The 13,633-nt window shown below is 51.6% G+C and overlaps 1 protein-coding gene across 2 annotated transcripts in view; it reads right to left on the bottom strand.

The window, feature by feature from the left end:
* The window catches only part of REXO1 (RNA exonuclease 1 homolog), a 43,008-nt gene that overhangs the window by 9,556 nt on the left and 19,819 nt on the right, over positions 1 to 13,633 (bottom strand). For both annotated transcript variants that reach the window (XM_064637384.1, XM_064637383.1), the window contains exons 4-11: positions 11,996 to 12,188; positions 11,196 to 11,359; positions 9,252 to 9,389; positions 7,928 to 8,051; positions 6,750 to 6,863; positions 4,182 to 4,319; positions 1,933 to 2,046; positions 1,284 to 1,357 (exon numbers count right to left, since the gene is read on the bottom strand). In XM_064637384.1, coding sequence (XP_064493454.1) covers positions 1,284 to 1,357; positions 1,933 to 2,046; positions 4,182 to 4,319; positions 6,750 to 6,863; positions 7,928 to 8,051; positions 9,252 to 9,389; positions 11,196 to 11,359; positions 11,996 to 12,188 — 1,059 coding nt within the window. The remainder of the gene's footprint in view (positions 1 to 1,283; positions 1,358 to 1,932; positions 2,047 to 4,181; positions 4,320 to 6,749; positions 6,864 to 7,927; positions 8,052 to 9,251; positions 9,390 to 11,195; positions 11,360 to 11,995; positions 12,189 to 13,633) is intronic.

Below are 13,633 nucleotides of genomic sequence, written 5' to 3'. Positions count from 1 at the left end.
GAAGATGCTGTGCTCCCCAGCATCCCAACATGTCTCTGTGCACTGACCCTGAGCAGGCTGTGGATCCAGCCTTAAACCTGCCAAAGGATGCTGGGAACACTGGGGGCTCAGAAAAAGGAGGGAGAGGGACTTTTCATACTGGCATGGAGTGACAGGGCAAGGGGGAATGGCTTCCCACTGCCAGAGGGCAGGGGGAGATGGGATACTGGGAAGGAATCCTGCCCTGGGAGGGTGGGGAGGCCCTGGCACGGGCTGCCCAGAGCAGCTGTGGTTTTACAGCCCCACCAAATCCTCCTGACTGTCATCCCTGCTGGATGGGGGTTTTTTTTGAACACTGACTAAATAAGAACCTCATTTTACATTAAACAAGAAGAGAAGTAGCAGGCTGAGCCCATCCATGCTTCCAGCTGTGCAGGGCAGGCTTTTATGGTGCCCAGACAGAAAACTCTTCCTATTTTAACAAACCTTGACTTTCCCACCTCTGGCTTTTGGTTCTCCCCTGCATGGCAGCTCCAAATATAAAAATGCCACTAAAACAAGTGACAAGGAGCATCCCCAGAGAGCTGAGGGAGAGGCAAAAGAGAGACTTGCTCCCTTCAGCCCATGCTTTGAGAGGACTGGTGATGCCAGGCTGGGAACCAACTCTCCTGCTGCCTGAGGAAAGCAAAAAACACCCGTGCAAAGGTATCCAAAACAATGCTCAGCTTTATCCAAGGACAAAACTCCACTCCTGAGCAGGATTTTCATTCTGTTTTCTAGTGCTGGGCTCCCTCCTCAGGAGAAGTGATATTTATGAGTTACAACAGGCTCCTTGGGAAGGTTCCTCCCCTGACTGCAACAAAGGGAAGGCAGCAAGCAAAGCTTAGAAAAGACATAACCTACAGCAGAAAATTACCTTAGCATGGGAATCTGGGAAAGGAAAAGATAGGAAAAAGGTTTTGGCACACTGGTGTCAAGGCTCTGAGACTGCTCCTCAAAAGGAAATCTCTTATTTCTCATTTCTGTGATTCCCTGAAGAACAGGAGCTTCTGTGCACCCCCCAAGGAGATGAGCTTTTTGGGCAGCTGAGGATCAATGGAACCACCTCACTGCACACAGCTGAGTGCCAAACACTGGATTTTCCTACCTTTGCAGAGCAAAAAATATTTAAGTGGCACTTGTTTTCCTCCCTTAAGGGAAGCCACTGTTCTTCCAAAGGCTTAAATAAGTGTTTCCCAGCCACTGCCACTGTCAGCAGAGCACAAATGTCACTGAGAATAAAAAGGTGCTGCTCAATGACTTACTTTAGCAACCTGGCAGCCTGGTGAGCCCACAGCTCCTGAGCAGCAGCTGTAATGAGTTTCCCATCCACCTGGCACTGCAAGAGCAAGAGATTCAGAGTCAAAAAGTCTCGTTACCAAGAGGCCTGAACTTCAGCTCTCTCTGAGAGATACCCTGGAAGAGCACAGCAACAGTGAGGTGTCAAACACAGGGGGGAAATAACTCTGGATTCACAGGCAGCAATCTGAGGAGTTCAAGCCTCTCGTGCTCAGCCAGACAAACTCCAGAAGCCACCTGGATAATGTGATGGAAAACCAGAGCAGAGCTCAAACTAGGTTAGTGTCTCACTGCAAATGAATTCAACCAAGGGCAGCAAACTCTCCTGGGAGGGACAGACCTTTAGTGCTCCCAGCCAGCCTCCTAAAAGGCTGATTTTTTTTCAAAAGGCACAGGAAGGTTCAATTTTTCTTCTACTTCTTTTAAACACAGATGAACCACCTCTGCTGCACCCCCAGTGTCACGGTTTGGGGACTGTCCCACTGCCCAGCAGCCCTTTGCAAGGCCATTGCAGCAGCAATGGCAGCACCAGTGACAGGACCAGGAAGTGCCAAGCCCCCAAATGAGGAATGCTGTGTGTTTGGAGCTGGGCACAGCCCCCTGGCAGGGACAGACCTCTCTGCTTGCGCAGCCTCCCCCAGTGATGGACACACTCCTCCTTGCGGATGCAGTTCCCCGAGGCTGAGACCATGTACTCGGTGCCACAGCGACAGCAAATCCTGCAGGAGGCTTGGGGAGAGCAGAGAAACAACAGTCAGGTCACCAGAAACCCCTCAGCCAAAGCACAGCCAGGTCACACTCACTCAGACTCATTCAAACAGCAGTGAAACATCTCCTGTTAGAAAGGATTCCAAATGTTGTTCCCAACTCCCACAGAGACACAGCAATCCCTCTGACAATGCACTCCCGCAGCATCTGCCCCTCTAAACGCTTCCCAGAGGTAAATCACAGGACTCTGCTGGGTTTGGTGCACAGCAGCAGCTGCACCACAGCTCCATCAGCATTTGCTGCCCTGTTTCCCCATCCAGGGCAAATTACGTTGGACTCTAACACAGTTATTTTAAGAAACAGGATAAATAAGTCATTCTTTGGACATCAGGGCTAATGAGGCCTGGTTTCCAGGGGATCTGTGCCTTGTCACTTCCAAATGACATTTCAGTCCTTCCAGGGCACAGCTTTCCTGCAAGGATTACCAGCACCCAGAGATGGGAACACTCCCAGCAGAGCCTGGCCCACAGGTCAGGGATTGCTCTCTCCTGCCAGCTGGGCTTGTGCTGCCCAAACTTTGGAGAAGGGGGATGCAAAAAGCCACTGTAAAGTAGTGGACTCTCATCCTTCTGATCTCCAACAATTCCTCGAGTCCCAGCTGTGACCATTTCAGCTGTTATCACATTCCCAGCCCACTGGTGCCCACTGACCATGGTCACAGCATGAACAGACCTGCAACGGCTCGAGTTAAACAAGGAGGAATTCAAACATCCTGCAACATCTGCAGGGAACTCCAGGAACATGAGCTCAGGATCACAGAAAAGAGCTGGCTGGTTACCTGGAGAAAAGGGCTCTAACAAATACAGCACTTGAGAGTGTTAATGCAGGAGGGCTTTAGTCCAGGTTGCTTCAGCAACCACAGGACAAATGTAGACACAAGGTGTTAACATGGATGAGCACTTAACACACTCCAGAGAGGTCTCTCCAAAGAGATGCTCAGAGGAGCGTGGAAAGGCACCTCCAAAGAGATCCTCACTCTGGGTTTTATCCCTGCTGCAGCACAAACTGCTTTAATCAGTGTCTGGGGAGCAGAAACTCTGCCAGGAGTTCAGAAAATTCAGACAGAGAAGGAGCCCATCCCATCCTGAGGAAACCTGTGGGATCAAGGCCAGGTTGGATGGGGCTTGGAGCAGCCTGGGCTGGTGGAAGGTGTCTCTGCCCATGGCAGGGGGTGGCACTGGATGGGCTTTAAGGTCCCTTCCAACCCAAACCATGCTGTGATTTTATGATCATTTTTTCCAGTTGCAGCAGAAAACGCTGCAATCCAGCCCAGCAGGGCAGGCCCCACTGCCAAACCAGCCTGGCCCAGTGCTGGTCCACAGCCCCACACAGCAGCAGCTCATATACACAGAGACAGAAAAGAATCCTTCCCCTGGAAGAGCTGAACATCCTCAGGTGTGGAACAGGAGCTGCTTTCCAACCACTTCCCTTGCATTTATTGCCTTGGAGTCCAAACCTGAGTGAGCAAGTGCAGAATGTGTCCCTGCAGGGGGGGACAAAGGCAGCTGGTCCAGGGGGACAACCTGCCCAGTTCCTGTCCTTTGGCAGCACAGAATCATGGAATCATGGAATTGCTAAGGCTGGAAAAGACCTTTAAGATCTTTGAGTCCACCATCAACCCAGCATGGTCACCACTAAAACATGTCCCCAAGTGCCACATCCACGTGCTGTTTGAACACTTCCAGGGATGGTGACTCCACCACTGCCCTGGGCAGCCTGTGCCAGTGCCTGACCACCCTTTCCATAGAGAAATATTCCCTAATATCCAGCCTAAATCTCCCCTGGCACAACTTGAGGCAGTTTCCTCTGTTCTAATTTAATTAGAAATTAAAAAGCTCACTCAGCCTCACAGCCCCAAAGTGTAAACCTTAGGTCAAAAATAACATTCCCAAGCTGGAGAAACTCATCCTCCAGGAACACAGCAGGGTTCTGCAGCCACACTCCTCTCCCCCATGACCTGTGGAGAGGGCTCACAGCCGAGGAGACCCAGCACAGCAGGGGCAAAGGGCTCCCTGCTGAGAGCTCTCCACAAGCAGCAGAGGTGTCTGCTGGGGGATGGAGCCAACACAGAGGATGGCAGAGCCAGCAGGACTCACAGTCCAGCACTTTCTTCTCCTCTGCAGTGAAGAGGACGGCCCGGCCGGCCTTGTCCGGGTGAGGCATCGGGTACCCGTTCTCCTTCAGCTGCTCCTCACTCATCAGGTAGTCCTTGAGGCGCCGGTACAGGGCAGCTCCTGCACACACAGACAGTGCTCAAGTCACACCTCTGAAGTTTCTCTTACTGCTTTTGGTGTTATCAAGGTATCCCCACTGAATTCTAAACCTGCTGCCTAAAATCGAAGGAATAATTCTCCGGACAGGGTTAGTACTGAAAGGTGAAAAAAAGCAGCTCTTTAATAACAAGTCTTAGGTGCACAAAGATGGCATATGCACACCCACACACACAGGTTTTACAAACCCATAGCATCACCTGACTGTGATATCTAACTGTTACCTCACAGGGATACACCCAGCCTGAAAACTGCCTGTCCCCAGGTCCTCCCCCAGGCACACCTCCCAGGACTGGGCTGGTGGTCCCAACACCCCACATCTCCATCAGTAATGTGTGCCCTGCTTGGCTCTCTTTCAAGGATTCTGGGCCTTCTCTGACAGTTTAGACTAAGGCTGTATCAAGGAATGTGCTGACTGTGTTCTTCAGTCACAACAAGACTGGATGTTCTTGCTGGAATCTTTACCCATTGAAATCCTTGAGAAGAACACTAAACAGTATTTCTGGAATTTGGGGCAAAAGGCTAATTAGCTAAAAGTCCTATTCTGCAGTGTTGGAAGGCTGTGCTAACACTGTATAATGTGTGTTTTAAGGCATCACAGGATTGACAGGGAAATAGGTGTCGGGTGGTGTATTTTAAAATCTGGTCATTGGTGCACAAGCTGATTTTTAACCACTTTGAACAAGCAGCATTAAGCCTGGAAAGCACAGTTGAAACAGAATTCTTCCAAAAGGCCCATTTTCGAGACTTTTTGTTAACAACAGAGCCACAGAATGGTTGGGTAGGAAGGGACCTTAAAGCCCATCCAGTCCCACCCCCTGCCATGGGCAGGGACATCTCCCACCAGCCCAGGTGGCTCCAACCCCCTCCAACCTGGCCTTGGACACTTCCAGGGATCCAGGGACAGCCACAGCTGCTCTGGGAAACCTGTGCCAGGGCCTCCCCACCCTCACAGCCAACAATTCCTTCCCAATCTCCCATCTCACCCTGCCCTCTGCCAGTTTAAAGCCATTCCCCCTTGTCCTACTACTAAATGTGAGACTTCTGCCACATTAATGCTTTCACTGATAATCAGTAACAGCCCACAGAACACCCTCAAAGGCCACCCACAGCTCCCTAAAAACTTCATTATCTGCAGCTTTCTTTCTACTGCTGATTTCAGGTTGCTCGTTTCATTTCACAGAATAATTATAACTTTTTTCCCCTCTGCTCAATATTTCCTCTCTCTGCTGCATAAACCCTTCCAATACTGCTGGGTGCCCTTTGATGTTGCTTAGCTGAGCTATACTGCCCCTTTTAAGCTTTCTCCCTGTCAATTCCTTCTGCTCCGTGGCCTCCCCATCTCTCCTCTGATCTCCTCAGCAATTTGCCTACATCTCTTGGCAACCAAAACACCCATAACTGATTTGAGCCAACGTGAACAGTGCTCGTGGCACAGCCCTTTGGCTACGATACGACCTTCCTGTGACATTGGCAGCAGCGGAACCGAGCCCCGCAGAGCAGCTGCAGATCTGTAAGTTTGCCTTTTAATCTGACAGGCACAGTGTAAAGTACTGCTGCAGGGCAAGAAAGTTAAACTAAAATAACACCCAAAACACCAGAGGCAGCTCTGAGTGGTTATTGATGCTCCATCAAAGCCGGGCTGGGAGCAGCAGTGACCTGGCAGCGGAAGGAGGAAGCGAGGAGGGCACTGGTCAGTGGTGTCACCCCCCACCGAGGGACTCTCTGCTGCACTCAGGTAATAAAACCTCACACTGCCCCCAGATAAACCCCAGCACTCCAAATCACAGAACCCTAGAATGTTCTGGGCTGGGAGGGACCTACAGGGATCATCCAGTCCCAACTCCTGGCCCTGCACAGACACCCCAACAATCCCACCCTGTCCCTCAGAGCGTTGTCCAAACGCTCCTGGAGCTCTGGCAGCCTTGGGGCCGTGCCCACTGCCCTGGGGAGCCTGGGCAGTGCCCCAGCACCCTGTGGGGGAAGAACCTTTCCCTGAGATCCATCCCAACCCCCCTGGCACAGCTCCAGCCCTTCCCTGGGTCCTGTCCCTGGTCCCAGAGCAGAGCTCAGTCCCTGCCCCTCCATCTCCCCTCGGCAGGAGCTGCAGCCCCCGAGGAGTCTCCCCTCAGTCTCCTCTGCTCCAGCTGAACCAGCCCAGTGCCCTCAGCTGCTCCTCAGACCCTTCCCCTCCAGACCCTTCCCCAGCTCCATTTCCCTCCTTTGGACACTCCAACAGCTTCAGATCTTTCTGACACTGTGGCCCTGGAACAGCCCCCAGGACTGGGGTGAGCTGCGTGGGGTGAACACACCAGCCTGATCCTGCTCCCCCAGTCACAGTAACACCTCCAGCTCCACCCTACACGTTACAGCCCCCCAGGAGCAGGGTCTTACCTGTCAAATCCTCAGCTCTCAGGCTCCCTGAGCGGTTCAGGGTGAAGCTTGTCTTGGCAGCGAGCTTCCCCCCCAGCACAGCCTCGTGGGACACCACCTTCTTGTTACTCGTCTCTGCAGAAAGAAGGAAGCAGCAAAAGAGGACAGAGATCAGGTACCAGCAAGTGACTTCAGTCCTAGTTTGGGGCACTACACATGGGCAAGAGGAACTCTGTGTTTATCCTCTTGGATTCTTGCTTTGCTCCAGAAGTGGGTTCTGTGTGTAAGGTGCTGGCCCAGCATTTTCATCCCAGCGCTACAGCGAGTTTTCAGTTCTCACTGTCAGGCCACAGCAACTCACTTTAAGGGTAGCAAGGACACTTTTACAGTTTTTCCAGAACCTCGTAGCTCTACCTGCTCACCCTGCACTGACCAAAAGCAAGACAGGACCAAGCACAGAAGCAACTTGACCCCACCACGTGCTGCGTGGTGGCATCGCCCACCCACAGGAGCAGCTTTGTTGCTGGGGCCCTGCAGACCAGCCTCCCACGCTGAATGTTTCAACCTCTTTCAGAAAGGAGCTTCAGAGCTCTGGGATATGCTCAGCACATCAGACAATGGCAGAGAGGGGCTTTTTACTAATCATTAGCTGGCAGCCCTCTCACAAAGGCCAGCCTCCCAAGTTCAGCCGCTCTGACTAATGGCCAGGAACGTAATGAAGACAGAGGGGAGAAAAGGGAAGAGACTGGGGGAAGAAAAAATTCACAAGAACAGCACAAATTGATTGTTTAATGTACCCTCTCGAGAGCCAATAATGAAATGTCTTAACCCTCTTCGTTTCTCTCTTGAAGCTTAATGTGTGTAACAGATTTCTGGGGTGATGGACGAGTCTGTCACTTTGAAGGCATCATGTGAAAGTTACTCCATTAGCAGGGCTTTTCATTTTAAAGAACTTGTGCTAAAAAAAAAAAAGGGATCCGTGTGGCATTATCTCCATTTAGGTTCAGAGAGCCAACAAAGCCTTGCAGGACTCGCCTCTTGAAGGCCCATTAGAGCTTGCCAGGCTATAAAAAGCTGAGCTGGAGCTGTTTGCCTTTCAGCACAGCTGAGAAATGGGGGCTGCCTTTGCCACACGTTTGTCTCCGTGGTTCCTGACCCAAGCAGGGCCCCAGTTATTAAAGCACAAGTGTGCTACCTACTGTTGGTGCTGGATGGGGAGTTGGGCACGAGGCTCCTGAGCTTCTTCAGGGTGTTCACGGCCACGTTCAGGTAGATGTTGCGACTGGTGCTGCGTTCATAGGCCACCTTCTCCTCTGACAGAGCCTGGAACAGCACAGCCCATCACCACACACTCTCCTCCCGCTCTTCCCAGGATCCCACAATGGTTGGGCTTGGAAGGGACCTTAAAGATCGCTTTCCACCCTCCTGCTGCGGGCAGGGACACCTCCCACTGTCCCAGGCTGCTCCAAGCCCTGTCCAACCCGGCCCTGGGCACTTCCAGGGAAGGGGCAGCCACAGCTGCTCTTGCTTTCGGGGAAATGTTTGGCTCTTAAAATACAGACTCCAAGTACGACAGCAAAAAAAAAACCAACAAACTGCCTGGCAAGGAATTAAGTCATGAACACATGGCACAAATATGCACTGGGTTTGGGGCCTGCTCAGGTGAGTCAGAGAAAAAAAATAATGGGTTTTAAGCAAAGTGCTGAAAAAAGCATTTTCATGGGAAACTCGCCCTGAGGGATTAACAAAGCAGTTCTGGACCTGCCTGGGAAAGGCTGTGCTCCCCACTGTGGTGCAGCACAACATCTTAACTGTTAAGAAAAATAAGTTTGGCAAATGGTGGCTCCTCGGATGCAACAGGAAGGTTTTCCCCAGGGAGCTGTGAGGGTGAAATCCCACCTGCTCTGCTTACAGAACACCCCACACAACGGCCTGTGTTTTCCCAACTCACACTAATGGCCAAAGTTTTCCAATAAAATGTATGACTGCCTCAACTCTGCTTTTGGAACTCCCACTATACTGTTCCTGCTGCCTGAAGGCTCCGTAAAAGTCTCCTGAAAAGCCTTCACAGGGAGCAAGGAACAACTCCCAACCAATTCCATGTATCCCAGACACTTCCCCGTGCTCAGCACTCGGATTCCAGGAGGTGTTTCCTGCTGTACCAGAGCAACAGCTCTTTCTGTCCAGCTGGACCACAATGCACATTCCCCTTGCATTCCTCTTCTGGGCTTATTAAAACACGTCAGATGAAGGGAAAGATGGGACTTCCCATTGGAACCCTCACTGGAATTCCACTTTCTGTTGCCCAGTCTGGAATTATTTAAGGCCAGTTTCCTCTAGAGAACTGTGTGTGCACAGAAGAGTTTTCCCAGAACCACAGAACGCTTTGGGTTGGATGTTAGAGATCATCCAGTTCCCACTCCCAAGTCTTTGCAGGCACAAATCCAAGCCAGTTTTCTGGAGCTGCTACAGTTTTAGAAGGTCTTGGCCTTTATTCCCTGAGAAGCAAGGGGCTGTACAGACCTTGTCAAAGGCTTCCTGGGAGGAGGAGCAGAACTTCAGGCACTCATCGATGAAGAGATTGAGATATCTTTGCCGAATGTTGGTTGGGACTTTAGCACCAAATTCTGTGGGAATAACAGGCCTCTGTAAGCTGGGGCTCTGGAGATGAGACAGAGAGAGAGAGAGAGAGAGAGAGAGGCTGGTCAGGCTTTAGGAAGCTGCTCTGAGTCTCTCCCATTTCCTGCTGTTATTAATACTGCTGTGACTTCCTTTCTGAAAACCTGCCCAAAAGCTGAGCATAACTTGCATCATTTTTGGTGCTAAAAATACCCCTTGGAGATCCTGTGCCACCTGCAGCATCTGAACCACCAAAACCAAGCGTGGCTTGTTCTGCAGCTCACCCGGGGGGCCAAGGACTGCAGGGGCCTCAGCCCCAGCCCTGTGTGCACACACAGCATTCCAGAGCAGGAAAATGCTGACATTCCCACTGGGAGGGTCAGCAGGAGGATGGTCCCACGCTCTGAACTGAGCTGTGACACGTGACACCAGCTAGGGGGGTTGTGACAGACGTGGGTTTTGGTCCAGGAGGCCCCTCCTGCCAGGCTGGCAGCCAGCAAAACCCTCCCACCTCCCGGGGCATTCCTGGAACTTTACTGCCCTGGGGTTTTCCTTCCTTGTTTAATGCCAGTCACCACGTTCCTGAAAGGATTTCCCCCTTCAACAGAATGACAAGTTCCTCAGGCACAGCCACCTGCATGTCAGACCAAGTTATGACCTCCCACTGCAGCTTTCCATTTGACACCAGTTTGTTCCCCAAATTACACCATTTGCCTCTTTTTCAGAGAGGAAGTTGTACATTCACCTCTAAAACACCCAACTGTTCTCCATCCCCCCCCAAGAGACATCCACAAACCAAACCATCTGCTGCAATCTGGAGTAAAAACAGCTCCCTGGAAGATGTGAGCACGTTCCAAGGGGAGCAACTGGTCCCACCTCAATGGGAAAAGTGCTCATTTCCCCCAGGACATTCCCACTTTGATGCCCTGTTCAAGGGGATTTGGTCCTTTCCATTAAATACATATTTTCTCAATCTCTAATATGATACCCTTAAGCACCTCTGTAACACTGGTAAATATTTTATCCTTTCAGTTGTTTCTTCTATTTTTAATCAGCTGAGAGTTCTATGTCACTGTGGCTGCTGTTTGGGTGGGGAAAGAAGAAAATGGCTTTTCACTCTCATAGAAATAATCAGAGCATGTTATCACGTATCTTGACACCAGATATCACCAGTAAGAATATCCTGGCACCAACCAGGTTCCTGCCATCAGGAATCCTACTCTGAATTGTCTCAGTGTGTAACAGGCTTCCATGGGGAAAGGAGGGACTTGTAGAATCATGGAATGGTTTGGGTGGGAAGGGACCTTAAACCTCCTGCCACTCAGAGCAAAAGCACCCAAAGGCTGGGCAGGCATCCCAATGAAAAACAAACAAACAAATAGTTTTCCCCCCTAAATATTTACAGCAGCACAAAGTTCAGTGGTCACATTTTACTGCCTAGGTCACAGTGGGACATTATTCCCAACCACCTGGCTCAGCCTGGCCCACAGAGCCCGGGAAGGCCCCGAATCCATCCGTGTCCTTTGAACTCCAGAGGCTCTGAGTCCCTGCCCCAAACAGCTGCACCCCTGGGCAGTGAGCACAAGAGAAGGCTCAGACTGAGCAGGAGGGATCAATACCCAAAGAGATCAGAGCAGCACTTAAGCACCTCTGTCTTTTTAAGCTCCTGCCCCCAAGGGTGTTTCATTTTTTGTACGATGCCATCGAGGAAAACCACAGGAAGAAACAAACCCATTTAACCAACCCAATCAAAACCCCACTTCCAGGGAGTGCTAAGTTTGGAACAGCCTGATCAAACACACCCCCCTCAACGAGGAATGAGAGGAGAAGAATCCAAATCTCCCTTACCTGCAAGGAGGGAACGTGGGCTACCCTTTTGGGCACGATGGTGCTGGTGGTCTTGGAAGCCATCCCAGCTAAGGTGCAAGCCTTGAGAGGGAGGGTGGGGGCTTCAGAGTCATTGGAAGGTGTGACACTCCTGCCAGCAACAGCTGTCTTGCTGCTCCCAAGGCCTGCAGGGGACAGAAAACAGCCAGGTACAAATCCTGCCACGGGCTCCGGGCTGCCAGAGGGAACCCACTATCACAGGCCACCGCTGCCAGCTGGGGTTTTTATCAAATCCAAGGCTCCAAAGGGATACAAATTGGGTAATTTTACCACCTCCCAGGCAGGGATGAAGGAACCTCCTGCCAGGAAAGGTGCCTCATTTCTGTTTGTTCTGGGGTAACTGAGTCAGCAGAGTTTAAAGAGGTGACTCTGTCACTGCAAGGCACTGCCTGAGTCACGTCAGCTCTGACTACAAAGGGACAGCACCAAGCATTAATTAGCACTTCCCATCTGCTCTGTGCCACCTCTGAAGGCTTAGATGGAAGGGGGAACGAGGAGCAAACCCAACCCAAGGAAGAAACAGAAAAAGGAAAGGCTGAGGTGAGGGAGGCAGGGTGAGAGATGGGGCTGGACATCCAGCCCGCTGCTTTTCGGAACAGGATGAAATTCCTCAGAGAAAGGCCTCCCACTGGTCACTGTCAGCAAAGATTCAAGTCTCAACGCATCTCCTGATAGCTCCACATCTGCCCTGGAGACATTTAAAGCCAAGGCAGTGTGTTTTACCAGGGGGAGGACAGGACAGGATCCCAACCACCACTTACTTTGCTTGGCTGCTGCGGTGAGGGCGGCATTTGGCACATGGGCAATCCTCCTCTTTTCTCCTGGCAAAGAGAGAGAGGCCTTCTGAACCAGCTGTGCTGCCTGCTGCTGGGCCAGCTGGATCCTCTGGTAGCACACCTCCTGGGCCGTGGGGGGACGGTAGGGCCGCACCACGGGCCTGCCCGGGGCCTCTGCCTGCACACACAAAGCGCCGTCAGAGCCTCCCCCCGCCGGCCCCATCCCCGCCCCACACTGCTCCTCACCCCCTCTCCTGGCACCCACAGGGCTCTGGGAGGAGAAGATGCCAACTGTCCTCCAGAGCAAAACATCAGAGTCACCCATCCACAGCCGTGGCACTGATGATTCACCCCCGGGGAGGCCTCCCGGCACGTTCCTCCTTGGCAGGTGGTGTTTGAACTGTTTTGAATGCTGTGATGTTCCCCATCACTGTGCCTAACCCACTTCTGGGCCCTGCCAACACTCTCAGGCTTGCACTGGAACATAAATGTAGCAAATGCAGCCCTGTGCTGCCCACTTTGGTTTGTACTGCAATGAAAAAGTGACGATTGGCCTCCACTGCCCTCTGTACATGATGCTGAGCTTCACAGCTCTCTCCCTGCACATCCACCTCTCTGCACCCTCCCTCCAGGTCTCCAGTCTGGAGCTACCTAAAAGCCTCACAAATATGTATTTATGGGATTAGAGCACTACACGAGCTGAGCTCTGCATTTCCAACAGGCTCTGTCCCTGCCCACTTCTGGAGGCACCTCAGCACCAACAGGTTCCACGTGCTCTTCCTTTGATGCCCAAATTTAGGCTGCAGGAAAAGTGCCAGAAATGATGTCAGCAAAGAGAGAAGTTTTCTAGCAGCAGAAGTAGCACAAACTTCTCCACACTACTTAATAACCTTTGAAATGTGAGGAACAGGCCTTGCCTCCTGGAATCCCTTCAAGAGAAGGGTCAATGTAACACAGCAAATTGGGGGCAGGCTGGCACCTCCTGCATTCCTGGTCTCTGATGCTGCCACCAGCTTCTGGATACCAAACTGAGTGCAGTCAGACATTAATTATAATGACAGACTTGGGAGCAGGACAGGCCACTCATTTCGTGCCTCACCCCCAATTCCTCTGGGCCGTCATTTCCCCCAGCCCAGCTCGGCTCCCTCCCCTTCTGCTGCTCCAAATCCCTGAGCAAACACTGCACTTGGAGGGACATGGCAAGCACAGGGCTCGGTTCTGTGTGGGAAAGCAGCAGCTCAGGTCTGACAGCACCTGCTGGAGCTGAGACACCCCGGGGAAGGCGGGTGCCAGAGCTGCCCCCAGCTCACCAGATTGGCTCTGTTTGCCCAAGCAGAGCCTGTGCTGGGCCTCCCACCTTTGGAAAGCATTTTGGGATCAGCTGTCACATTAAGAAAATATATTTAAAGGTCTGTACATGCCTAAAAGGCGCCTCTTTACGATAAATGTTTGAGTTAATGAATTTCCAAGCCATTTGCTTCAGTCTCTTATCTCTTCACTTGGGAAGAAAGGGCCCTTATCAAACCACACGAACTGGCTGAAGATATGTAGTTAAATAAAACACATTGTATTGACCTCAGGGCTTCAAATTATTAAAAGCAAAAAAAAAAAACCCTCTTTCCT

The sequence above is a fragment of the Pseudopipra pipra genome, chromosome 27, assembly GCF_036250125.1.
Source record: "Pseudopipra pipra isolate bDixPip1 chromosome 27, bDixPip1.hap1, whole genome shotgun sequence".
Taxonomy (NCBI): Eukaryota; Metazoa; Chordata; class Aves; order Passeriformes; family Pipridae; genus Pseudopipra; species Pseudopipra pipra.
The sequence above is the reverse complement of the archived record's forward strand: the minus strand, read 5'-3'. Positions and strand labels throughout refer to the sequence as shown.